The sequence below is a fragment of the Eublepharis macularius genome, chromosome 1 (genome assembly GCF_028583425.1).
Source record: "Eublepharis macularius isolate TG4126 chromosome 1, MPM_Emac_v1.0, whole genome shotgun sequence".
Taxonomy (NCBI): Eukaryota; Metazoa; Chordata; class Lepidosauria; order Squamata; family Eublepharidae; genus Eublepharis; species Eublepharis macularius.
In genome coordinates, this window is record NC_072790.1 from 194,227,869 (window position 1) to 194,253,412 (window position 25,544).

The 25,544-nt window shown below is 46.5% G+C and overlaps 1 protein-coding gene across 1 annotated transcript in view; it reads right to left on the minus strand.

The window, feature by feature from the left end:
* Positions 1-25,544, minus strand: part of SYT14 (synaptotagmin 14) — a 102,976-nt gene that overhangs the window by 2,503 nt on the left and 74,929 nt on the right. Inside the window, exon 6 of the mRNA XM_054988502.1 lies at positions 7,120-7,309. Within this exon, the coding sequence (XP_054844477.1) occupies positions 7,120-7,309 (190 nt within the window). The remainder of the gene's footprint in view (positions 1-7,119; positions 7,310-25,544) is intronic.

The following is a 25,544-nucleotide window of genomic DNA, read 5'->3' on the forward strand; positions in this document are numbered from 1 at the left end:
ATGAGCTTTCATTAGTCACACTAACTTGGTCAGATAGTTTTTCCTTCGCATGTCTATCTGAGGAAGTGTTGTTAGTCTTTAAGATGCCACCGGACTTTTTATTTATTTTGTACAGAGCTCAATACCACAGAGACAAGAGGAACCTTTAAAGTCACAAGAGTTCTGCCTATCACAGCAACTGTATACATAACGAACCTCTGTATCAGGGCATAATAGTTTCTGTACATTCATTCATTCATTCATTCATTCATTCATTCATATATATCCTGTTTTATTTATATCCTGTTTTTCTTATCACTGGAGATTCAAAGTTGCTTACAAAAACCATAGACAGACAGATCTTTTTCATAACATTATTCTTGTATCTTTCAAGCTGTAGAAGTATTAAAATAATTTTCTTTTGTTTTAAATGCTTGTGATGACCTACATTAACTTATTGCAAAAAATTAATGTTGTTCCAGTCTACCAAACTATGCATCTTGCGATATACATCTGGAAATCCCACATGTGAAGGCAGTCCCATTCACTATAGTAAGAGTAACAACTTTGTATGAGCAGATTCATGAACAAATCTGCCTTTTCCATTACAATCAGTAGAATAAGTTTCATGGGTAAGAGAGCTCTCTGCATATTCTACAATTTGCTGAATCTAGGTTTGAATGCAATGAAACAGTTGAAAGTATTTTCTCACACACATTATTAAAACCTTCCACAAATTAGCAATAGTATTATTGAAGAACATGAAGCCTCCATGTTTCAAACTTATGATTAGGGCAGAGAACAATGTTGCAATTATCTGTAATTGTTATTCATCAAGTGGTCACCTGTGGAGTCACACATGGGTACTGCCCATGTGCAGGCCTGCTGCTGGAAATGTCAGAAGCTCTAGAACCACATGAAGCATGCCTCCCCAGCTGGTTTCCCACCCCTTTCGGTGTGTGGGTGTGAGTGAGGGGGGGGGAGGTAGCGCTTCTTCAAGGCTGCCTCTGGACACAACAATTAGAGTGGTCAATAATGCTCACAGCAGGGTTGGAGGGAGGGATGTGTGACTGCACAGGCCACCACTCAGGTTACAGGTAAGTGCAACCCTGTTTTCATCATCATGGTGTCTATGCAGCCGCACATGCGGGGCGGGGGGGAGTAATAAGCTTACAGGATAAGGATGGTTGGGTTAGCTTTAGCTGAATAAACTGTGCAGCACTGTCTTTCCAACTTCTGCTTCCTTTCCAACATCAACTTACATGTAATAGTGATTAGCAAAGGTGGAAAATGAAGACCACGTAGCTGCTTCACAAACTGCATCAATGGACAGACCACAACAGGAGGCTGTGGAGGTCACTGTACTCTTGTGGAGTGAGCAAAAGCCCACAGAGGACAATCAGTTCAAACCAACTTGCAGCAGAAACAGATGGTGGAGATGATCCATTGGGAAATGGTTTGTACTGCAATTTTTTACTCCTTTTTAGGGCTGGTGCAGGAAATAAACAAGGTTGTATCCTTGAAAAAATATTCTATTAAGATAGAAAAGTAACACTCATTGAACATCTAGGGAATAAAGAGAACAGTCCCTAGTGTCTGTGGGCTGAGGAAAGAAAACAGGCAGAGAGATATCCTGGCTGACATAGAAATGAGTTATCATAACTTTGGGCAAAAAATCAACAAAAGGGCGAAGAGCTAGCCTTGAGTTGAATGTCTTAAAATACATGAATGAATAATCCTATGGGCAAATGTGATAGCAACTAGAAAAATGACCTTCACAGTAAGGAGACATAAAGGACAGGTGACTAATGGTTCAAAAGGCTTAGACATCAACTGGGACAAAACAAAGAAGAGGTTTCATCATGATACTGGATGGGAAATGGAGGGGAGCTTCTTCAGTAAACTCTTAAGTAAAAGAAGATTCCTATTATAAGAAAACGCATCTGCCTGCAATGTGGACATGGAAAGCAGCTATTGCTGCCAGGTGCAGTTTGACTGAGAAAATTGAGAGGCCACCTTGAGCCCATGATAGGAGATATTTGAAAATGTCACTTAGAGGACAGGCAACAGGATTTAGCCTTTTCTTGTCAGTCCACAGAACAAATCTCTTCCATTTAAAAGAACAGCAGCGCTATGTGGAAGGTTTCTTTCACATAATAAAATTACTTGAACTCTGGCTGAAAACAGCAGGTTTAGAAATGAATGACTCAGACTGTGAAATGTAGGCTGAAAACATTTGAGTAACAATAGAGGAGGTTCTTGACTGGGAGGTGGAGGTAATGCCAACCCCAGGAGTTATCTAATTGTGTGGCAAACCAAGCTTGTCCGGGCCAAAAAGGTGAAATGAGAATAGCTCTGGTCCCTTCCTCCTCATTTTGCAGATTACTCTGGAAGTAAGAGGAAGCAGTGGAAAGGCCCAGAAAGGGGCCCTGTCTACCATATCTGAAAACCATCCCCCAGTGACTGAGGGTTCCTCTGCCAGGGAGCAAAAGGACTTGTGCTGTGGTTGTAAACAGGTCTATAGGTGGTGAAAAATGAAAGATGACCTGAATGTAGCATCCACTTATGTAGTACTGTTGAAGCCCTGCTGAGGGTGCCTGTCAAAAGATTCTTGCAACCAGCTATATGCACCACTTGAATAGTGGAGTGGTTGTTGTTGCACCAGTCTCAAATTTCCATTGCCTCCTGACAAAGGGTCTTGTTCTGATAGAACATAATGGTGACATTGATTCCAAAATGGGCAGCCCTGAGAAGATTCGTTCCTTCTGTCTACCACTGGAGGGAATAGGGTTGCCAACCCTGGAAGGGAAAATTCTTGGGAGATTTTGGGAGTGGAGCCTAGAGAAGGCAGGGTTTGGAGAGGGGAGCTGTGATGGGCTGCACATTTTAAAAAACACTGTAACGGCTGTGTGTACACACAGGTGCAGGACTGTTAAGGGTTAATTCCTCACAGAATCAGAGAGTTTTGCGTAAGAGGCTACTGCAAGGGATCTGATTGAGTAGCATGAGCTGGGAAAAGGAGGGTCTGTTTTGAATCCTAGCAGAGACATCGAGTGTGAAGAGCTGGGAAGACAGAGTTCTAACGGAGAGCAGTTTTAACATCTGCAGGAGAACTGGGGAAAGTTGGCATGGTTGGGAAGTAGATGCAGAAGACTCCCAAATGGGCCAAGGAAAAGGAGACAGATTTGCTAAGGAGATGAGATTTTCCCTATCCAGCCAAACAGAGTGAAGAGATCCCTGGTTGGAAACTGTGGTTGGAAACTGCCTGTGGAGACCTTCAGATTCAGCTAAAGAGTGAAGGAAAGCACTGGTGTGTGAAGAAAAGGAGATTGGAGTAACAGAAAGTGGATACCAGCATTCTGAACTCCAGAAGATAAAGAGAGTATACTAGAGTGCTTGGGGGGGCAAGTATACTAAAAGAAACTATACTAGAGTGCTTGGGGGGGGGACAAGGAAACTAAAGCCTCAAAACAGAGGCTTCAATTTTCATTTAAAAGTTGAAGTCTGTGCATGTTCTGATGTTACCGCATATGTTGAATTACCTCAGAAATTTTCAGCCCCTGATTTCGTCTGACCTTTCTCCTCTAATGTAAATAAACTAGTTAGTTGTTTTTGGAATTTTGAAAATGCCTCTGGTGCCTTTTCTGTTGTTTAAGGACAAGGGAACGTCATAGGAGCAAACTCAGCAGGATATAACGTATATAGACCGCCCTCCAAAGCAGGTATTTTCTCCAGGGTAACTGATCTCTGTTGTCATTCCGGGAGATCGCCAGGTAGTACCTGGAGGTTGGCAACCCTATAATGAGTCTCTCTTCCTTTGGGGTGCAGGAGGGGACTGAAACCACATTTGGAAGAGTCTCTTCTGCTGTCTCATGAGGGGGACTATAATGGTAGTCAAAGCAAGTAAGCCCAGAAGCTTTTGAATGAAGAATACTGCAGCTTGGAGTCTGCAGCTTCAAAATTTGGGGATGAGAGTTTGAATGGTGAGGAGGATCCTTTCTGGATCATTTCCAATTCAGGTGGAGGAGGGGAAGTCTAGAGGCCTGCATTGCCTTCAGCAAGAGAGCCCTGGCCCTATCTTTCAGGAAGTTTATATCTCCTCCTATTCAGAGGTGGAGGCTGAGAGTAGGAAGGGTTTGGAGGCCTATAAGTGGAATGATGCCAGCAAAACTTACAACCTTACAAAAAAATTATTTTTTCTAATTCTTTCAAGGGCCTCATATGTTTTAGACCTAAAGTATTTTGTGCCGTAAAAAGGAGGATACTCCACTTGTGTCTCACTTGGAAGGACTGTGGAGTGTAGCCATGAGAAACACCTGAGGGTAAAAGCAGTAGCCAGTTTATGATAGGGTTGCCAGGTCTCCCTGTACTCCTGGTGGGAGATGGAAGCCCTGGCACCTACCTTTTGGTTCTCCCATTTGTGTGTGCACAAAATGCAAAGTACCTGTGCAATAACATCACTTCCGGGAACTGACAATCACACAGGCCGTGGCTGCCCCAGGAGCACTCCCGCGCTTCATGAGGGCCCTGATTTGGCCCAAATTGGGCTGAATTTGGCCCGTACTAGGCCTGAATTGGCCTGGAATGGGCTGCTGCAGTGCTAGAAAGCACTCCCCCTCTTGACAGCAGCCCAATTCAGGCCCTTTTGGGCCTGAATTGGGCCAAATTGGCCTCGAACAGGCTGCTGCCAAGTGAGGGAGCACTCTCCCACCTGGCAGTGGCCCAATCCGGGCCATTTCAGGCCCAAATTGGGCCAGAAACCGCCTGGATTGGGCCACTGAGGTGCATTGAAGTGCTCCCTCGCCCAGCAGTGGCCCAATCCAGGCAATTTCAGGTCCAAATTGGGCCATTCAAGCCCAAATCAGGCCTGAATTGGCCTGGAATGGGCTGCTGCCATGCCGGGGAACACTCTCCTGCCCAGCAGCGGCCCAATCCGGGTCATTTCAGGCCCAATTTGGGCCATTTTGGGTCTGAATCGGTCTGGAACAGGCTGCTGCCACACAGGGGAGCGTTCCCCCGTGCTACAGTGGCCCGATCCCGGCTCTTTTGGGCCCATGGGAGTTTGCTGCTCCACCCAGGAGCGCACCCATGAGGCCCGTGCCTCCCCCGCCAACCAGGTAAGCAGGGGGAAGGAGGAGGGGGGAGCAGAGGATCCTCCACCCCCAGCGGGGGAATGGCAGCCCTAGGTTATGAGCAGAACAGTCTGCTATGTGTTTGGCGGAGGAAATCTGCTGCTTAGAATGTTTAGTAGCCTTGAGCTGCAGTAATTTGTTTGTTTGTTTAGTAAAACTTACACCCCATCTTTCTGCCCTCATAAGGCCCACCAAAGTGGCTAACAAATTAAAACATACATAATAAAATCACATCTTAAAAACTATTAAAATAGGACACTTGGAGAAATGATGTTCTCCTTCAAGGTAGAATATGCAGAGAGAATGGTCATCCATGTGCTGTATTTTTGCCCCACAGTCCATGCCTTCCTTGAACAAGGTTTTAGGGGACATATGCCTCAAAAACAAAGAAAAAAGGGCAAGGCTATTGAATAGCTGGGACTGGGTGCAGCATTCAGGCAGTTTGAAGAGCTGGCAGAAAAACCTTTTAGTAGCTTAACTTAATAACATTTATGTTTTTCTTTTGCTTCTAAGGACTCTTTACTTGTAAGTTAGGAAAAGAAATCCTCCCTTTGGCCCCCCAAAAGAAAGACAAATGTGTTGAAGAGAAACAGCGCTAGGAAAAACACGACCTCTCTTTGTGGCATCACTGAGAAAAGTGAGGGATGTGCACTCCTTCCCCCCATGCTGAAAAGAGCAGGAAACTGGCTGTTGGAGGGAGGAGGAGCATCTTGTGAGCTTCCAGAGCTTTCTATGTCTCCTGCAGCAGGCTTGAGTGCACACACGCACACAGAGTACACATGTGGGATTGAATAGGCACCGTGATGATGAATGAGATGTTATGCTTGACAGAGAGCTGTTGCTGAAAATGAAACCTCATGTTGAGTTCTAATCTCTTTCCCTATAATCTTTAGACACACTTAACCTTTGGCATTTCCTGGCACCGGTGAGGGGAATGAAACAACGGGGGTTAAGTATGCACCAACATTACACAGAAAGAAGGGAAGATCTTGATATTTTTGACAGCACTTTCTTGTCAAGTATCATGCCTAGTTCCACCTTAAGCTTCCCTAGTCACTGAGCATTGTCATGGTTCTTTTATGGGTTATTACTTTTCTACACTGGATAATGCACGTGCAACTGCCAGAGATTCGGCCTGGATGCCTGGACCATGTGTATGTGTACCATCTGGTTATTACATGCAGAAAAGAACTCATATGAGTAGATAAAGGTATTCTGCAGCTCTCTAAGGTCCCAGACAGACAAAAGTCTTTCCTATCTCAGATTGTTTCTTGAAGATGCCATGAAACTGAAATTGGAACAGTTTCAGGTAGTTATCAAGGTTATAAACTAGCTTTTACTCTCCAAAGCTTATACTCTGGAAACCTTGTTAGTCTTTAAGCTGCTACTGGACTCAAATCCTGCTAAAATTGAAATAGTTTGCATATAACACACACAACATATAAACACTTAGCCAGGCTCCCTTATTTTGAAGGGATCCAGCATAAACCTACTTCATCCTGCAAAAAATCAGTGATATATTTCTTCATCCTTGATATCAAGAATAATTTTTTAGCAACATTTAGAGCACCAAATCTAAATAAAAGTGCTGATGTGACTTGTACTCTCATACAGTTATAAAATGTTCTGTCAGTATCCTCAGTACTACAATAACCTCAGTTACTTATACAGTCATTGGTACTCATTTTTAAAATATATTGTAACTTTTAATATTGGCTCTGTGATGTGTGGCATTAATACTTTAGCAATTAATCATTATGATAAAAGTAATTTATTAGTCAGTTCATCATGAAAAATTAAAATGATCTTGTCAAATCGCAACTAATATTTTGAATTTTAGATTTCTGCCGTTTCCCAACTGACTGGCAACATAAAACATGAAACAGATTAGCTGATGATTGCACTATTTCAGTTTGACTGGGTAAGACTAAATGATAGGATTGAAGTCCCCACCACTGAAATCCCCCAAGAGCATAAGCATTAGGATTTTTAAAAAAATTCCACTCACTGGGTGGTCTGTTTGCTGCCAAGTTTTTGAAGTGGCTGCCTTTTATCACTTCTGCTGCTAGTCTTCCAGTTGTGGCATTATAAAGCAGTCCAATGAGGATTTCTGGAGCTGAGCCATGTGCCAGAGACTGACAAGAGGAGGTGCTTTCACTGCAGGACATTTCTGACATGCTCATTTGGGAGTCACAGCCCTGGAAGCAAAAGCAAAGCATTTCTCAACATATTAAGCAACCAAGACACTGTACAATCCATTCTTAGAATTTATAATTTTTTTCGTTCTAAATTGATCTGAATAACTCGTAACAGCTTGTTTAAAATAAAAAAATGGGAGGAGGAAGTATTTGAAAAGAATAAGGCAAACAATACTGAAATCTGAATACTGAAAATTCAACCAAGATTATGCCCACCCCATTTCCTATGCCAGAATAATTGATATCGCTAATTAAATCTGCTGAAGGTGCTCGGATTACATCCAGGTTGGATTACTGGAATGCATTCTATATGGGGCTGCCTTTGAAAATGTTCTGGAAATTTCAGCTGGCACAAAATGCAACAGCCAGACTACTATCAGGGGTAGGATACAGGGCTTGTATTACCCTGGTGCTGAAAGATCTGTACTGGCTGCCTATCTGTTTCTGACACTTTTAAAGCCATAAATGGGTGTTGAAGGACAGCCTGCTTTCACATTATCAAGCCCACCAGCTAAGATCCTCCTCTCAAACTCTGCTCTCTATGCCCCACCTTCAGACAGAGAGTGTGTGGCAACAAGAGACAGGGCTTTTTCAGTGGAGGCACCTTGCCTATCCAAGCTTGTCTGATGCCTACATTAGTCTTTAAGGTGCTTGGTCAAAACATTTCTGTTTACCCAGGCTTTTAATTAAGGGACTGACCTTTAATAAAATTTTTAATTTCCTTTACTTTTCATTTCCTTCCTTTCATTTCCTTGAAAAATGTTAAATTCATTTTCAGCTGCCCAATAATTTATGTTTTTATTGTATAGCTGGGTTTTTAATGCTGGGTTTAATTAACAACTTTTAATGTTATATGTTTTTATTATGTTTTATTTTGTATGCCATCTCAAGCAGGTTTCCTGACCAGAAGACATAAAAATCTTCAAAATAATAAATACAAGAAGATTTTAAAATATTGTTGAGAAATGTTCATCACACTTGTACCTTGGGTGGAACTATACATTATAAGAAGCATTGATGACGGAGGAGAAATGAATAGCACAAAGGTGCAAGAGTGTAAACTGGACTTGTAGAACTTAGCCTGTACAAAAGAAACTGAGGATTTGGTTTTCCTGATCTTTGTTTTTATCATCAGGCATATTTGTTAACTTGTACAAATTATTGAGATCGCTCCTCTCAGTTGGATTATTTATCTTGGGCTCTCTTGGAGGTTTCCTGTTTGGAGGCCCTTTATAAATGGAATGCATTAGGGTATACTTAAGTTAAAATGGATTCTGTGCCTCCTTCAATTTCTGCAGTTAGAGCAGTATGGCACATAATATCACAACAGGGCTTTTTTTCTGGGGAAAGAGGTGGGGGAACTCTCACCCGGGGCAACTCCTGGGAGGAGGTGGTACACCTCTCAATACATGCATGCTCCTGGAACTGCACAATGACGTCACTTCTAGGCAGTGATGTCATCATGCAGGCATGGCTGCTCCAGTACTGCTCCTGTGCTCCGGGGGGGGGGGCAATTCGGCCTGGAACGGGCCACTCCGCTGTGGAGGAGCTCTCCCCCACCCGGCAGTAGCCGGATACGGGCCATTATGGGCCAAAATGGGCCAGAAATGGCCCAGATCGGCCTGGAACGGGCTACTGCCACACAGAAGAGCACTCACCCACTGGGCAGTGGCCCGATCCTCATCATTTCGGGCCCAATCCTGGCAATTTTGGGCATGAATTGGGCCCAAAATGGCCAAAAGGGGCCCAAAATGGCTAGGATTGGGCAGCTGCTGGGCAAGGGACTGTTCCCCCGCATGGCAGAGACCCAATCCAGGCCTTTTCGGGACTGATCCTGGCCATTTCAGCCCCAACTGGACATAAATAAAGGGGATGATCTCCAATATATACTACCTGGCCATTTGGGGCCTGAATTGGACCCCAAAGGCCCCAAAGGGGCCCCAAATGGCAAGGATTGGGCCCAAAATGGCCAGGATCAGGCCACTGCTGGGTGGGGGAGTGTTCCTCTGCCTGGTAGAGCCTGATCCTGGCCATTTTGGGCCAAATCATTGCCATTTTGGGCCCCCTTGGGGCCTTTGGGGCCCAATTCAGGCCCCAAATGGCCTGGATCAGGCCTGAAACAGCTCGGATTGGGCCGCTGCTGGGCAGGGGAGGGTTCTCCGTCCAGCACCAGCCTGATCCTAGCCATCCCAGCCCCAATCCGTGCCATTTCAGCCCTGATCCGTGCCATTTCGGCCCTGATCCTGGCCATTTTGGGCCCTAAATGGGCCCAAACCTGTCAAAATAGTACCGAAATGGCCCAGATTCGGGCCGAACCAGCCTGGAATGGGCTGCTGCTGGGCAGGGCCTGGCAATGGCCCGATCCTGGACATTTTGGCCCCTATCCGGGCCATTTTGAGCCCTAAATGGGCCCAAAATGGAGCACTGCAGGGTGATGAGTGATCCCCTGATCCTCTATGTCTCTTCCTGAGGGGTTCGGAGCCAACATCCTCCAACCGTTCAGGAGGATCCTGAGACAGAAGGACATTCTCTAAGATAGCTTTGTCCTGTTTCCATGACTGATGCTTTCTCTTCTTCTTTTTCTTTTCTAGATTGGAATGGACTGATCCTGGAACCAATGTTGGATCTGAGAGTGTCGGAGCCAAGGCAGTCTCTAGGCTGGTGTAGTGAAAGTCAGTCCGAGATGGGAATCAAAGCCAACAGCGTGCCACTTCGGGGAGTCTTCGAATCGGAGACCTTCAACGGAGCGCCATCCCAACAGGGGATGAAACAGCCGCAGCCGACGTCAAGGGCGTTTGACTCCAAGGAGTCTTTAAGCCTGCTGGAACTGTACCTGATACGGTAGGAGTCGGTTCCTATGTACTTTGGACCAAGGTCGGAGTCGAGTTTGGTGGTGGTCTAGGCTCCAAGTGGGTAGGAGAGGAGCGGGAGCGTGGCGTTTTTGAGCTGGTCAAAGCGGGACTTGGTTGGGCGGTGGAGGAACTGGGTGAGGCAGAAGATCATGCCTTAGCCAGTGGATCCGTAGCCTCCATAGCATGTTTCCACAAGGAAGGTTGTAACCTTCCCGCCCACTCTGTTCTGGCCTTCGAGGTGAAGGCTCGACAACGTTTACATGCCTGCGTGTTGTGGGTCTCGCCCAAACAGTAGAAGCAGCTCGAATGTCCATCGGACTTAGTCATTTTTCTGTTGCAAGACACACACTGTTTGAAAAGTGCCGTTTCTGACATTGTTGAAGGACTTCAAACGAGCAGAAGAGCTAAGAACCTCTCTCATTGGTGGCAAAAGAGGAACTGAGGGTATCTTGGGGGTGCCCCGCCTCTTAGGGACTATTTTTGGCAGAAAGGACAGCTGCGCACGCGTGCAGAGAGGTGAGGGCACCCCCTAGTGGTACTGAGCTATAGAAATATCCGAAATTGGCAGGCCTGTGCACGCACAGTCCCATGTGTTCCTGCATGGAAGACCGTCGATGAACTATTGCTATCATACAATATGTGAAATTGTACACTTTTCAATTTCTCCAAAGTGATCCATGTAAAGAAACAGATTTCCAAACAAGACAACCCTTCTAGTCTGCGCACGAATCTTCAAATCTTGCACCTAAATGTGGGGCTCTGGTGTTCCTATACTATGTATACAACACTAAATAAATGATTAATAGTGATGATCACCTATTTGAGAGATTCATTCTAAGCACCTATTTTCCCTGCCCACCCTGCCCTCCCCAAAACAGAATGAACGTGCTCCAAACCAGGAACATGCTGTGATAAATCTAACTGCTGGAAATATTCCTTAAAATTGCAAATAAAGCTTTATCACTTCTACTAAATGTGGTGCAACCAAAGTGCCACCTTCTGTTATTAGTTGGGTGCAGCAAAGTGGCAAGCTACCCCAATCTCAGCAAATTACAAAAATGGCAAGAAATGCATTGAAATTGGAACTGAATTTGGTCCAAAATGATGGTATTCTGCTGTTCTTTTTGTGTCACTCAACAATTCCTTTGACTAGATTTGTAACTTTAAAAATTGTTCTTTGTATTTTAGCTACAATACAACTTCAATCCAAGAAGATAGGTCTGAATAAAAATTTGTGAAATGGGAGCAGTACCTGCAACATATGGCATTCTAAGAGTAGAGTGAGAACATTAAAAAGAACTATTGTCTCCATGGTTATTAAATTTTTATTAAAGTACTTAATCAGATTGTTTCGGAAATTATTTAAAGACAACTTTTCAAAAGCGTTTTAGTTTAATTTGTTGGGGAGGGTTCAGTCTCAAGAGAGTAACCTGGTGGATGTTCTATTAAAAATAACTAATCCTGTCATGGACAAAAAAACACTGATTAAAGTAAAATCAAATAAAAATACAATTCCTTTGTTGAGTATAATCAAGAGACTAAAATTTGAAAAAAAAACTATGTACAACCTTAATTTATTGCCAGAGAGTACTTAAAGTTGTATCAAATTTCCTTTCTGAAATCATAAATGATATTGGAAATATACACATAGGCAAATTATTCTAAGAACACAAGTATCACACTATTCACAAATCAGCTTTGTTCCCAAATTTAAGCTATTGTGAATAATGCATTCTCAAAATGAAATGACAAAACAGAATTTATATGTTCTAACAAATCAATGTTCCAACTTCCTCAACAGACATTTGGCAAGGTAAGAATGGGACCCCAGTGCCGCTTTTCTCATTTTATGCACCATGTGAGGTGTTTTTATAAGACTGCTAATAAAAATTACATAGTACATTTTAGTGGAAAAAATGACAAGATAGATTTTTTAATTTGTCTGGAATGTGCTATGATAAAGCATTAAAAATACTGCCTAGATACCCTTTTTATCACCCACATTAGCAACTAACAGTGCCACATATAAGATAACTTTTGCTTACAGCCACACCTTACTGCAATAGACAGAAAAAACATACTAATGGTTCAAGAGAAACGTTTCAGATCATTTGCTTAAAGAGATCCAGAATCAAGGCTTCAAGCCAACATGGAGTTAAAGATGCTTATACCCAGGAAAACCAGCTATCTTATTGGTTCACTGTGGGACTGTGGCTTTTGAGAATTGTGGAGAACTTGCCATTCAGTGGTGATCAGCTCACAGTTTCTGGCAAGGTTTATAGCAAAACTCGACAAGAGATGTATCAACTGTATAAAATAGTGGCCTGTATCCACCGGCACATCCTGAAGACTTAAGGAAACTTAAGGTATCAAAAGACGTGGCGGGGGGGAGACACAATTTCCTCTGATTCCACCCACTTTATTAAAATATTTATACTTTCCCTTTCCCTTGAGGCTTAAGGTGGCCTACAATTACAAATTAAAACCATACATAATCCAGTAAAACCCTATTACCTTTCTCATAGCCTACAGCTCATATTCCATTAAATTAAAACCCCCAGCAAATCAAATGGCCTTGCAGCACTTCTTCCTGAGAAGCAGACTTCTAAGAATGGTACCCCTATCACCTCCTCTTGGAGCCTGTTCCATTGATTTCAATGGGCTTAGACAGGAGTAACTCTGTTTAGGATTTCACTATTAGCCAATTAAGGGATTTAGAAGATATAAACAGTACCTCCTGAGTGCAGATGCTGTTTCTGAGAGTGCACTGACTCCCCCAAGAACGAAACTTTGGTAAGCTTAGTGGTCTGCAGCAGGAGTAGGGAATCCACTGACCTGTTACCTGCTTTTCCAGAAGTTTAAATCTTAGGAACAATGTGTTGTTTGTAAGAAATTTAGTAAAGATTTTAGGAAGCAAATTTGCTTATCCAGCCTGTAAGTTTCCCAGCAAAGAACATGCTGCTTTCTTGCTTTTCTGGAAAACCCATGGTTTCGTGTATCTGGTTTCGTGTAGCCTCTCTACATGGTGAAGTCAGCACAGAGACTTTTGTATGCCAGAATGAGATGCTGCTTTTGTTTTCTAAGGACCAAACCTGAAAGCATGAGCTGACATGCCCTAAACAAGTCCTCCATAACTCTGCAGGAGAGTTTAAGGTTTTCATGCCCCAAGACCTGGGTTTGGTCCTTGGCATTTCTAATTTTAAAAGTTAGCAAGGCTCAGAAAAAACTTCTGCCTACTGAGTTGCTGTCCATCAGAACAGGAAATATTGAGCTAGATGGCCCTGTCTCAATGCAAGGCATGTTCATGTACACAACCAGGAAGGTTTTTAGAAAGTGGAAGAAATTGGCTACTAAGTGACGCAAGAACGACAAACGTTCTGATAGTAAACTGACATTTACATAGAAATTAGGTCCAGATCATGATCAAGAACATACAATTGATATCCAATAAATTATTACCATAGTCATCATCAACAGCTCCTCATATTTGCTTTCAGTTCTTTTGTTACTTTAAACACTTGAGTTACAGTATTTAATATTGGAATTAAAGCTAGTCCTATCAGCAAATTAATGTGACTACCATTTCCATTGATTTCAGTGGGAAACACTCCTCATCCACCAGATTGGGTTGCACCCCTCACCCAAGTAATCTCTCCCCAAAATTCAGGAAGATGAAAAAAACCATCCCTGGAAATTAAAATCTTCACATGTAAAATGTATGAATTGGCATGTTTTTTCTCAACACCTTTCCCAGAATCCGAGAGAGGGAGGGAGGGAGAGTTCATAATTTGTTTGGGTGTTGTTACAGCAATGGGAGGTGCAAAGACGCTAAACCCAGCAACCCTGCCCCCTTTACCTCACTGTGTTAGATTGATTTCAGCATTTCTTCCTCCCTTCCCTGCGTTCCAGCATTGGAGATCGGTCAGGAGAAAACATGCTTCTATCAGGATAGTGGTGGTGGTGGTGGTCATGGTGGGGAAACAGGGCTAACTCCTGTTGACTGTGCATTCTGATCTTAAAACTGGACCCTTCCCTGTTTTATATGAGAATAGGTCTTCCTGTGACCCCCATATAGGATCTTCCTATGACTGCTTTTAAATACAATAAGGACATCGGAAAGATAGATTCTGAATAAGCTATTCTAATAATAATAACAACAATAACAACATTTGATTTATATACTACCCTTCAGGACAACTTAAAGCCCGCTCAGAGTGGTTTACAAAGTATGCTATTATTGTATTGTCGAAGGCTTTCACGGCCGGAGAACGATGGTTGTTGTGGGTTTTCCGGGCTGTATTGCCGTGGTCTTGGCATTGTAGTTCCTGACGTTTCGCCAGCAGCTGTGGCTGGCATCTTCAGAGGTGTAGCACCAAAAGACAGAGATCTCTCAGCGTCACACAGCCCGGAAAACCCACAACAACCATATGCTATTATTATCTCTACAACAATCACCCTGTGAGGTGGATGGGGCTGAGATAGCTCTGAAAGAGCTCTCCAAAGGTCACCCAGCTGGCTACAAGCAGAGAAGTGGGGAATCAAACCCAGTTCTCCAGATTAGAGTCCCACCGCTCTTAACCACTATACTAAACTGGCTCTCTTGTACAGACAGATAATCTGAACAAAGCTTCTCTGGGGTTGCTCCTCCTAGGTAGGACAAAATCCTTGCTTGGACTAGATGGCAGGCAGGATGGGCATATTTTAGGGGAGGGGCAGCTATATCTCCCTCTTTCCATATTGAGCATATTGAGTTATTGTTATCATAAGGAACTTCTCAAGCCTTTGATGTTATTCCAACCTCAGCCTGAAAGGCAAGTAGGCTATCGTGGGATGGCAAAATTTATACCTCTTTTCCTTTCTAGTCAATACAGTCTAACTTGTCTTGAGCATATGTATGCAAGTCATTGCTTCTGTCTCCTGCTCAGCAGATGGGCTGGTTGCTCAATATGGAAAGAGGGAGCTATAGCTGCCCCTCTCCTAAAATCTGCCCATCCTGCCTGCCATTTAGTCCAAGCAAGGATTTTGTCCCACCTAGGAGGAGCAACCCCAGAGAACAAAGAAGCTTACAAAACAACAGAGCCACACTAATCCAGTAGGCACACCTAGGCAATTGCCTAGGGTACAAGAGATGGAGAGGTACCCAAAGATACTCACAGCAGGTTCTAATGCCTAGTAAACAGGAGGGAGGTGTTGCTCAACTGGATCTGCCTACCTGCTGGGGCTGCACCAACCTGGAAACAGCTCTTGGCAGCTGTGAGCCCTGGAAATAAAGCAAGCTTCTTGCTTGCCCATGTTGGACCAAGCCTCTGGTGGGTCTGGTCCAAGGCAGCTCCTGCTAGTAGGGTTTGAACGAGGGGCTCACTGTGACTCCTGAAGTGCCATCATGCATGGAGCTACAGTTTGGCAACCCTCCCTGGCAGGTTCAGAAACACCCAAGGGTGTAGCTAGTGCAACAGCCCCTTTCAGGGCTCTTTATGATCTTGGAGAAACTACTATGTCTTGGCTTGGTTGTGAGTCTCTGGTGAGGGAATGTCCCAAGTGGCCAAATGGTTCCTGACAACATTCCTCAAGCCATGCCCCCCAGCAAGGTTGGGATCATTCTGAACTGGCAGGTGGAACAAAAATCTCTCCCTTATAAAGCAAAGTTGAACATGAACTTGGGGACAGCAAGTGTTGACTCTGTGCTGCGCTAAGAACTTTTTGGCAAAGAGACACTCACTTCTGGCAGCATTTTATTTTCACAAATTTGTCTCCTTCCCATCTAAAGTTGATATGGTACTATCATTCACAGGCCTATATGAGGTGAAGACACATTGTGTGAGCCAGCAAGGCTCTCCCTCTGCAATTGCAGTTGGTTGAGTAGCTGTAGATTGGACAGCACCTGTGAAGAGCTCACTGCCTGCGCTTGCTGCTTCAGCCACAGTCTTGAGGGAGCTGGTGGCAGACTCTTCCCTTAGTAGTTCTGAGCTGCAAAGTGAGAGTGCCATGTCAGTCCTACACTCTTCTCTCTATAGAATTGGTGGGGAGTTGTCAAACTCATAGTTTGCCTATCAGAAAGCTCTCTCAAAGCCCGAGCTGTTGTACTGAGTGGCAGAAAGTGGAATCACTGTGCAAACAAATGCCAAGCAGCATGATACTATTGAGCAGAACTGGGTAACTGCTCTGATTTGAAAACATCTGTTTGAGCATACCTTTTCCTGAGTCATTCTCCTTGCTGCTCCTTCTGTCTGTGCTGTCTGAGAAAATGAAAAAAGACAGCCATGTACCAGCACCAGTGATTCAGGATGAAAGATTTCCAATCATTCCCATATATTGGAAATAATTTCATAAAGATTTAGAACATTTATTGTATTTACAAATTGTCATGGTTTAGATTGCATCTTGATTAGGAAAATTCCAACTGCACATTCCTATTGCTCACACTGTAACATACACATATATGACAAAAACAGAGGCAACTGTGTAGTAAAGCAGTGCTTCTCAAACTTCAGTCAATTACAGGATCCTCCTTTGGTTTAAAAATGTTAGTAGCGCCTGAAGCTCTCCTCCAGTCCCTCACTGGTGACCACCATGTGCCAGGAAGCCTCCTTTCAAAAGTGTGTGGCAAACTGTCTCCATTTTCTAGTGTCCTCAAAATAATACAGTAAGAACCAGTGGCCACCAGACTCACTCGGGGGCCGGGTTGCCACCAACAGGTGGGGAGAGGAGCGAAGCATGGCAGTCGCCATGTTGAGGGCTCGCCCGGAATTCCCCAGGCGGGCCTTTGGCCAACTAGATTCAAATCCTGGCTGCCCAATCAGGGGCGGCCAGGGTTGGAGCAGGCAGGGGGCAAGGCCTGACACCAGACCTTGGAAATGCAGTCTTCACTCAGGTCAGGCTGCCAGATATTTATCTGGCTGCTGCCCCTGCCACTCCTCAGTTCGGCCTGGCTGCAAACGAGGCTGGCACGAGCCATGAGACATTACATCACTGAGGCAGGAGCATTGCTTATTATGCATTGGAACATTTCATTTTGTTTGGAGCCCCTCTTTCGCCCTGATGGGGTTCACCTTTCCAGCTGGGGGCAGGATATTTGGTTGCAGGACCTCCAGGATGGCATGCTAAGGTGGGTATAGCTGTAGGAGCATTGGCACGGAGCCATTTGTGGCTCTTGTGTGGGTTTGTCATTGGATCAGATCCCTTTTGGGGGAGTCAGGACCTGCGTGCCCAGTCTCCCTGGTAAGGAGATTCCCATATGGAATCTTGGGAGTGAGTGATGGAGGTGCATGCCCAGCTCAGGGGCCGCGAGGGTATACTCACTCCCAAGTGGCAGGGGAATCACTCAGGGGTGTACACCCATGTGATCTCCCCCTTAATGCCACTCCTTGGTTCCCCCCTCAGCTGCGGTTGGGGGGGTGAGGGTCATCAGCTGGCAGGTGGGTCAGCCAATGTTTTGGGGATCCGATCCACATGCATTGTCAATGCTCCTTCATGCTGTTTCAATAAAGTTGTGGCCAATTTTTTCACCCCAGCTCATGTGTGTGTCTGAGTTTGTTGCCTTGCTTCCTCCCCTCCTCACACAGCCTTAGGCGACAATCGCATCTCCTACATTTTAAAAGCAAACTTAAGTAAAATGTTTGTTGTCTGTACATAGCCTATATGGTCAGGTCTCAAAGTAACCAGTCAGTGTCTTTTCTGGCAAGTGCTCTGAGGTGAACTGGTAACTAGGTGACTGTGGGTGGTGGTGGTTCTACAAGCTCCCACCCTTTGAAAGCAGGGGGAACCAATTCTATCCCTATTCTCTAAGGAAGACAGTCCTTGCTCCTATTCCCAGAAAAATGAGAGGCCTCGATTTTTACAGACATTGGGGGGGGGGGGGCTGGATTGTTTGGGAAATACTAACGAAACAGTAAAGGGGAGAAGTCTAAGTGAAGCTTAAGAAATCAATACTGGTTCCTCTCGTTAAAAAAAGATCTCCTGTGTACTTGCCCCATTAACCTCCTAGCACCTACAGATTTTCAGATCTTGATTTCACTGACAGTTGTTCATAATGACTTGTTCAGACAAGCCACTTACATTATCCTAGAGAGCTCACACATTCCAGTGCAATAATACTCAGCCTATATTACTCAGAAGATTGTTTACATGTCTGGCTATGAAATGAATTGAGGAAGATAAAATTCCATGCACACTCTGGAATAAGGGCTTTGTTATTCCAGACTTTCATGAAAAGCAGTTCCTGTGGTTATGGTGCTCCTTGACCAAAGAATACAAATACACTAATCAGGGATCTCACATTTCTTTCTTTCTCTGCCTACTGTCCTGTAAACTGACCCAATATTTCTGTGTCAGGTATTCAGACAGCAAGATCCTTACTTCAAAAGAGAAGCAATTTAAAAGATTTAGTGAACATTTTCATCAGAAATCTTTTTGTAAATTATTACATTAATATAGTCAATGGACACAAATTGAAGTATCTCACTACAATTCAGTTGGATATGCAGCTTGAAGAAACTTATTTTAACACAGCTAGCTTAATAAAATACCTATTTTATTAGGTATTGCCTACAGTACTGTGTGTTAATATTTTATAATACTGTTATTGTGGTTTGCAAGTTGCCTAGAATGTATATAAAATAAGTGGAAAGTAATGTTCAAACCAATAAAATGATTCTTTGTATATATCACTTTTGGAGATTAAACAATGATAAGCATTTCTACTATGGAGGCAGTTGTCAGACATCACAGAGCTAACATACACTGGTGGTGGAGGGACTAGGTTGTGAAACAAACCATAATTCACAAGATAGTAAAGAGTAGACATGGGCACGAATGGAAAAAACCCCGAACACGCTGTTCATGGTTTGTTGCTGCCGACGAACATGAACAGATGAACAGTAACGAACATGTCCTGTTAATGAACATGTTCGGAGTTCGTTGTTCGTGGGGGCCAGAATGGCCCCCGTTAAACTTAGAGAGCCCATATTCACAGGGAGTGTTCAGCAAGCGCTCCTCCAGCCATTACCCAAGTTTGGTCAAGATTGCAATATGGATCTTGGAGTTATACATTCCCAAATCCTAATGACCCCAGGAAACTCCCATTTGACACAATGGGAGCCACCAGTTGACTTTTGCACCGTGTACAAGCAGTGGACTCTAGGGGGCGGAAGCTTTGGCCGCTTGCTGGTGGCACCCCCGATGTGCCTGCCTGCCAGGCCTCCCAGAGGCTAGTTTCCAGATGGAAGTAAGGTGGGTGATGTTGGTGGCCACCAGGCCTGGCAGGCTGGAGGAGATGGTGGTGGGCTGCCTCCCCTCTGGGGGAAGAGGGTCTGGCTGCTTGCCCACGGCACCCCCCCCACCAGACCTCCCAGAGGCCCGCCCACCAGACCTCCCAGAGGCTACTTTCTGCCAAGGTATGACGGCTACCAAGGTATGACGGTGGGTGTCGGGCCACCTACCCTCTAGGGGGCAGGGGGGGTCTAGCCACTCTCCAGCAGTACCTCCCATGTGCCTGCCCGCCAGGCCTTCCTGAGGCTACTTTCCACAAAGGCTGGAAGTTGGTGGGTGATGTCAGTGGCTGCAGGGCCTGGCGGACTGGGGGAGGCATTGGTGGGCTGCCTCCCCTCTAGGGGGTGGAGGGTCTGGCCATTCACCGGTGGCACCCCCTTATGCCTGCCCGCTATGCCTCCCTGAGGCTACTTTCCACCAAGGTATGGTGGTGGTTGATGTTGGTGGCCGCCAGGCATGGTGGGCTGGGGGAAGCATTGGTGGGCCACCTCGCCTCTAGGGGGTGAGGAGTCTGGCCGCTCGCTAGTGGCACCCCCCATGTGCTCGCCCACCAGGTCTCCCTGAGGCTACTTTCTGCCAAGGCATGATATTGGGTGATGTCAGTGGCTGCCAGGCCTGGTGGGCTGAGAGAGGTGGTGGCGGGCTGCCTCCTCTCTAAGGGGTGGGGAGCTGGCTGCTTGCCGGCAGCACCCCCCATGTGCCCGTCCACCAGGCCTCAGAGTACTGCACTGCACTTTCCTGTGCAGACAGGGACGTGGTTGGTGAGTGCGGTTGCTGGGCCTGGTGGGCTGGGGGAGGTGTTGGTGGCCCACCTCCCCTCTAGGGGGTGGGGAGTCTCGCCGCTCACCGGTGGAACCCCCCATGTGCCTGCCCGCCAGGCCTCAGAGTACTGCATTGCACTTTCCTGCACAGACAGGGGCGTGTGTGATGAGTGCAGCCGCTGGGCCTGGTGGGCTCGGGAGACAGCGTTGAGCTGCCCCCTCTAGGTGGGGTGGTCTGGCCACTCGCCAGCGGCACCCCCCACGTGCCTGCCCACCAGGCTTCAGAGTACTGCGCTGCACTTTCCTGCGCAGACAGGGCTGTGGGGGATGAGTGCGGCTGCCACGCCTGGACGGCTCGGGGAGGCGGCAGTGAGCCGCCTTCCCTCTAGGGAGTGGGGTGGTCTGGCCACTGATGGCTAACATCACCCACCTTCCTGCTTTCGTGGAAGGGATGGAAGGGAGAGGAGATGTCGTTTGGAGGGGTCGGAGTGTTCCAGAGAGGGAGAGGTCAAAAGAGGGAAGGGGAACTGGGAAGATACCAACAGTTGCTGCGAGGCCTCCTCCGAGGATCCCACTGAGGTACTCAGCAGTGGCAGCTAACATCACCCACCTTCCTGCCTTTGCGGAAAGGATGGGATGGGCAGGACAGGAGAGGTCATTGGGAGGGGTCGGAGCGGTTCCAGAGAGGGCAAGGTTCAAAGAGGGACAGAGAACTTGTCAGGGAGAGAACAACAGAGGGTTTCTACTTCCTGGCCATCTTGTGGAGCAGGACTGGGAAACACCCAAACATTTGTGAGCCTTCATCTTTGAAACCTGCTGATCTTGTCAGCGGCGGAAGCAGTCATCACCCACCCTCCTGCCTTCATAGAAAGGATGGGATGGACAGGGCAGGAGAGGTCATTGGGAAAAGTTGGAGGTACTCCGCGAGATACTCTCGTACCATAGCCCCCGCCGAGACCTCCACTGTGAGAGAAGTGCCCACCGTGCTGCGGCCAACCACACAGCCCACCGACGAGGCCCAGAGATCAAGTGGGGCCGTTTGGGTGGGTGTCTCCTGGCGTGGCTCTCTTCCCAACTCCCCCCTCTCCCTCCCCCTCCTTCTCTGTCGCCCATCTCTCGCCCCTGCCCGGTTCCCTCATATCATGTCGTAGGTGGAGTTCCAGTAGGTGGGCAGGTCCTGAAAGAGTTGGTGCTTGGGGTCCCCCCTCCCCCTGCTTCTGGAACAGCTCGCAGGAAGAGATGATGCTGTGGGAGAAGTGGGAAGCGATGCAGCGGCAGCTGTCCAGAAGATTGCGTGTCCACAATGTTCCCTCATCCCAGCTGTCCCTTGGCTTGCTCCCCAGCACGAGCATGTCCCTCCTCACCAGGTGCAGCTTGTGCCCCATGGACACCAGGCCTGGGAGGGATGCTTCTTTCAGGGCTGCCAACATGTTGCTTCTCACGTCTGTCACCATGAAGTCACGGACAAACCCTTCCGCCCCTTCCATCCACTCCCTCAGTGCCACCTTTATGGTGGTTGCGATGTTCTTCCCATTATGGACCTCGTTCCATCCCCCGGGTGTGGAGAAGAACTGCCCTGTAGCCCAGTATCAAGCACGGCACCTTTTTCCAGGTGCCAGTTCTTGGCCTGGGGTGGCAGAGGTTCTCTAGTTGCCACTAGTGAGCGGTGATGGCAAGGTAGCTGTGATGGCAGCTGCTGCAGAGGTTGGCCGTGAAGTGTACTGTATGGCCTTTGGCAGCCGACAGCTCCCTGAGCACCATGTCTCGCACAGACTGGTAGAGGGCAGGCAGGACTCGACGCCCAACAGTGCGCTGTGACAGCATGGAGAACCATGGGGCAAAGTGCTGAAGCAGCCTTTGGAAGCCCACGCCCTCCACGACGGATAGGGGGAATCCTTGCAGGGCAATTGTCTCTGCCACCACACATATGCTTGCCTCCTGAGTCCTTGACCTCACCCTTTTCAACGGCACTATACCCGACCCCGATGGAACAACTTCCCCAAGGGCAGCCTGCCTGACCATTCCACTCCCACCAGCAGCACCCTCGGGGCAAGATTTCTTGTTTGGGGTTGATTCCGGTGACACTCCCACTGATCCCGGCTCAGAGGAGCTGGTAGCCCTCTGTGTCCCTGCGTCAGATGTTTCACTGGCCAAGGATGGAGACCACAGGCTCGGGTGCCGCATCTTCAGGTGCCTAGTCAGGACCATTGATGACAGGTGCTTCAGGTCATTGCCCCTGCATACCAGGATATCACAGACATGGCACCACACCACACGGGGGTCATTCGGAAGGGTTCGAAAGCGCCTCCATACATAGAGTTTGAATTGTGGCCCACTAACTGTTCCAGGGGAAAGAGGACAAAGGGTTACTGGCTGAGCCGCGGAGCTGGCAACGGAAGACAGAGTGAGGGGTGGACTGCAGAAAGTGACAGCACCGGGAGTATGGGATGGGGACGGGATAGACGTTTTGTCAAACCCCAACCATTCCTCCATGGATCCCTCACCCTCCTCCTCCTCAATCAGTTTAAAGAGTTCCTCTTTGGCCTCCTCCACAGCTCCCACAGGTGATTTTTGGGGAGCAGGAGTCTCTGCTGACCCAGAGCCCTGCCCAGTACTGCTTCCTGTGGGGCAACCGGGACAATCTTTGCACTTTGCCCCATGACTACCCTTGGCCCCCGGCTGAAGCCTCATTGTGCCAGCAAACAAGAATTAAGGAGGAGAGAAAAGGAGAGAACACTGTGAGCCCTCAGCCAAGGTGCCCACTGAGCTTGGCCCCAGGTCCTGGCAGCAGCCCTAGAACCAGAGAGAGGGGGTAGAGCCATAGCCCAGCACTCCGAGAGACCTGACCAGATCAGGCACTAACAGTCAGAGTGAGCCCTCAGCCAAGGTGCCCACTGAGCTTGGCACCACGGCCTGGCAGCAGGCCTGGAACCAGAGAGAAGGGGCTGGAGCCCTAGCCCAGCTCTCCCAGAAACCTGACCAGATCAGGCACTGATAATAATAATAATAATCAGGGTGAGCCCTCAGCCAAGGTGCCCACTGAGCTTGGCCCCATGGCTTGGCAGCAGCCCTGGAACCAGAGGGAGGGGGTAGAGCCCTAGGCCAGCACTCCCAGAAACCTGACCAGATCAGGCACTGATAATAATAATAATAAACAGTTTGGAGCGCTCAGCTGACGTGCCCACTGAGCTTGGCCCCAGGGCCTGGCAGTAGCCCTGGAACCAGAAGGGATAGATCCCTATCCCACTCACACCACACACAGAAAAAATCCCAGCTCCAATGCACTCTCCCTGTCTCTCTCCCAAAAGGCTAGTAAGAGCTCTGTCCCACTCCACTGCCTGCTGAAACTGAAAGCCAGAAGTGGGAGCACAGTGCCCTTTTATAACCAGAGGTCTCATAGAGAAAAGTAGGTCTGTGGTTGGCAGTCAGAACTGCCTAACAGGGTTTGCAGGGATTAGATTGGAGTGCCCATAGCTACAGAACACCACCCCTCCCCCCTCCTCCCCCCCCCCGTCTCTGATCCCATGTAACCAATTGTACCCAAATTGGAGCTCCACGCTTGGAAGGAAGACCTGCCCATCAAGCTAAGTTGGGCTTAGATTGGGGTTTCTAGGGCAACAGAAGGAGTGCAGACAGAGATCAGGCAGTCCCTGCCTCCGTTGCCAAGGGAATTGATTGAAGATGCCTGACTGTCTGGCTTCACGAACAGTGGACGAATGCAGCGAACCAGGTTTGCGACAACCACTTGTTCGTCTACAATGGGGCCTCACGAACGGCTTGTTCACGAACAGACAAACAAGCTGTTCGTGGGTTTTTTGCGTTCATAATGCTGTTTGTGCCCATGTCTAGTAAAGAGTCCAGTAGCACTTTTAAGACTAACTTTATTGTAGCATAAGCTTTCGAGTCCAGTAGCACCTTTAAGACTAATCAACTTTATTATAGCATAAGCTTTCAAGAACCACAGCATCTGACAAAGAGAGCTGTGGTTCTCAAAAGCTTATGCTACAATAAAGTTGGTTAGTCTTAAAGGTGCTACTGGACTCTACTATTTTGCAACTACAGACTAACATGGCTAACTCCTCTGGATCTATAATTTACAAGGTGGCCTTTCTCTCAGCGTCAATCCTTATCTGCAATATGGGCCTAAAAATAATGAGATACTCTACAGGTTTGTTGTAAAGGTTATTGCGATATCATACGCAAAAGTTTGCACTTTAATGTATAGAGGAAACACTAGAACTGCAACCTAAGGTACACTTATCTAGCAATAGGTCCCACTGAACACTATGGTATGCTTCCTCCCTCAATATCTCAGTCTCTCTAGTACAAACAATGGTAGAAGTCATCTTCTGCCACAGAGAAGATAGCAGCCTTCTCAATTACCTACATCACAGCACTATAGTTCTCTTCACGTCTGAACTATCAAAAAGTAAAGACAAATTATAGTCCTTCACTTTTACAGGTCCTCTGGAGCGACTCTCTGATTCATCTACTCTTTTTCTTCTTCAGGAACCAAGTATTCATTTGCTTTAGTGATTGACTCTATTTCTTTCCAATGTGGGAGCATACTAACCCCAACATCCGGATGTTGAACATCAACACAGTTGAGGGATGCAGTCAAGTACAATGCTTGTCCGCCTAATTATTCCAGAGCTTCTGTCCTACTCCAGCACTAGTTCAAGAAGTTCACGTATGGTTTATCAAAGGGACTACAGATTTTGTTTCATCATCAAAGCATAAACTCAAGTTGTATTCCTGGTATACACAGTCCCAAAGAAGGATGGTAGCTTGACATCTATACTTCAGGGTGTCATATTTGGGGAACACCTTGCATAGATTTTTTTGTAATTTTCTTTAAATAAAATGTAAGACATTTCCAGAGCAGGCAAGGGATAGAAATAAAATAGTTCATGAGATGTCCTCTCCTCATCTTTCACCTGATTCCATTAAGTATTCCACAAACTAGGAACTGGGATGCAAATTGTACCATGATTAAACTAATCTGTCATGGAATCCTCAAGCATTTCATCTCTCTCAAGGTTGCTCCACTCATCTATCTGTGAGTCCAGATCTACTTTCATATGATCAGGAATAATTTCTGCAATTTCATGCAGTTCCTCTACTTTACTGAAGAGAATTCATTTCTCTTGAATTGTTCCTGTAAGCTGTACACAGCATTCCTTCTTGCATGGAAACCATCCATGAGATCCATGAGGCGGTGTCCTACATCATGTTCTGTGCAGTTCATATTAAGAGTAGCCTGTGCACTTTTATTCCCAACATTTCTCTGCATCAGGTTTATATCTCTGAGGTCTCAGTATATGGAATATCGGGTAAAGACTTCAAGTATCTGTT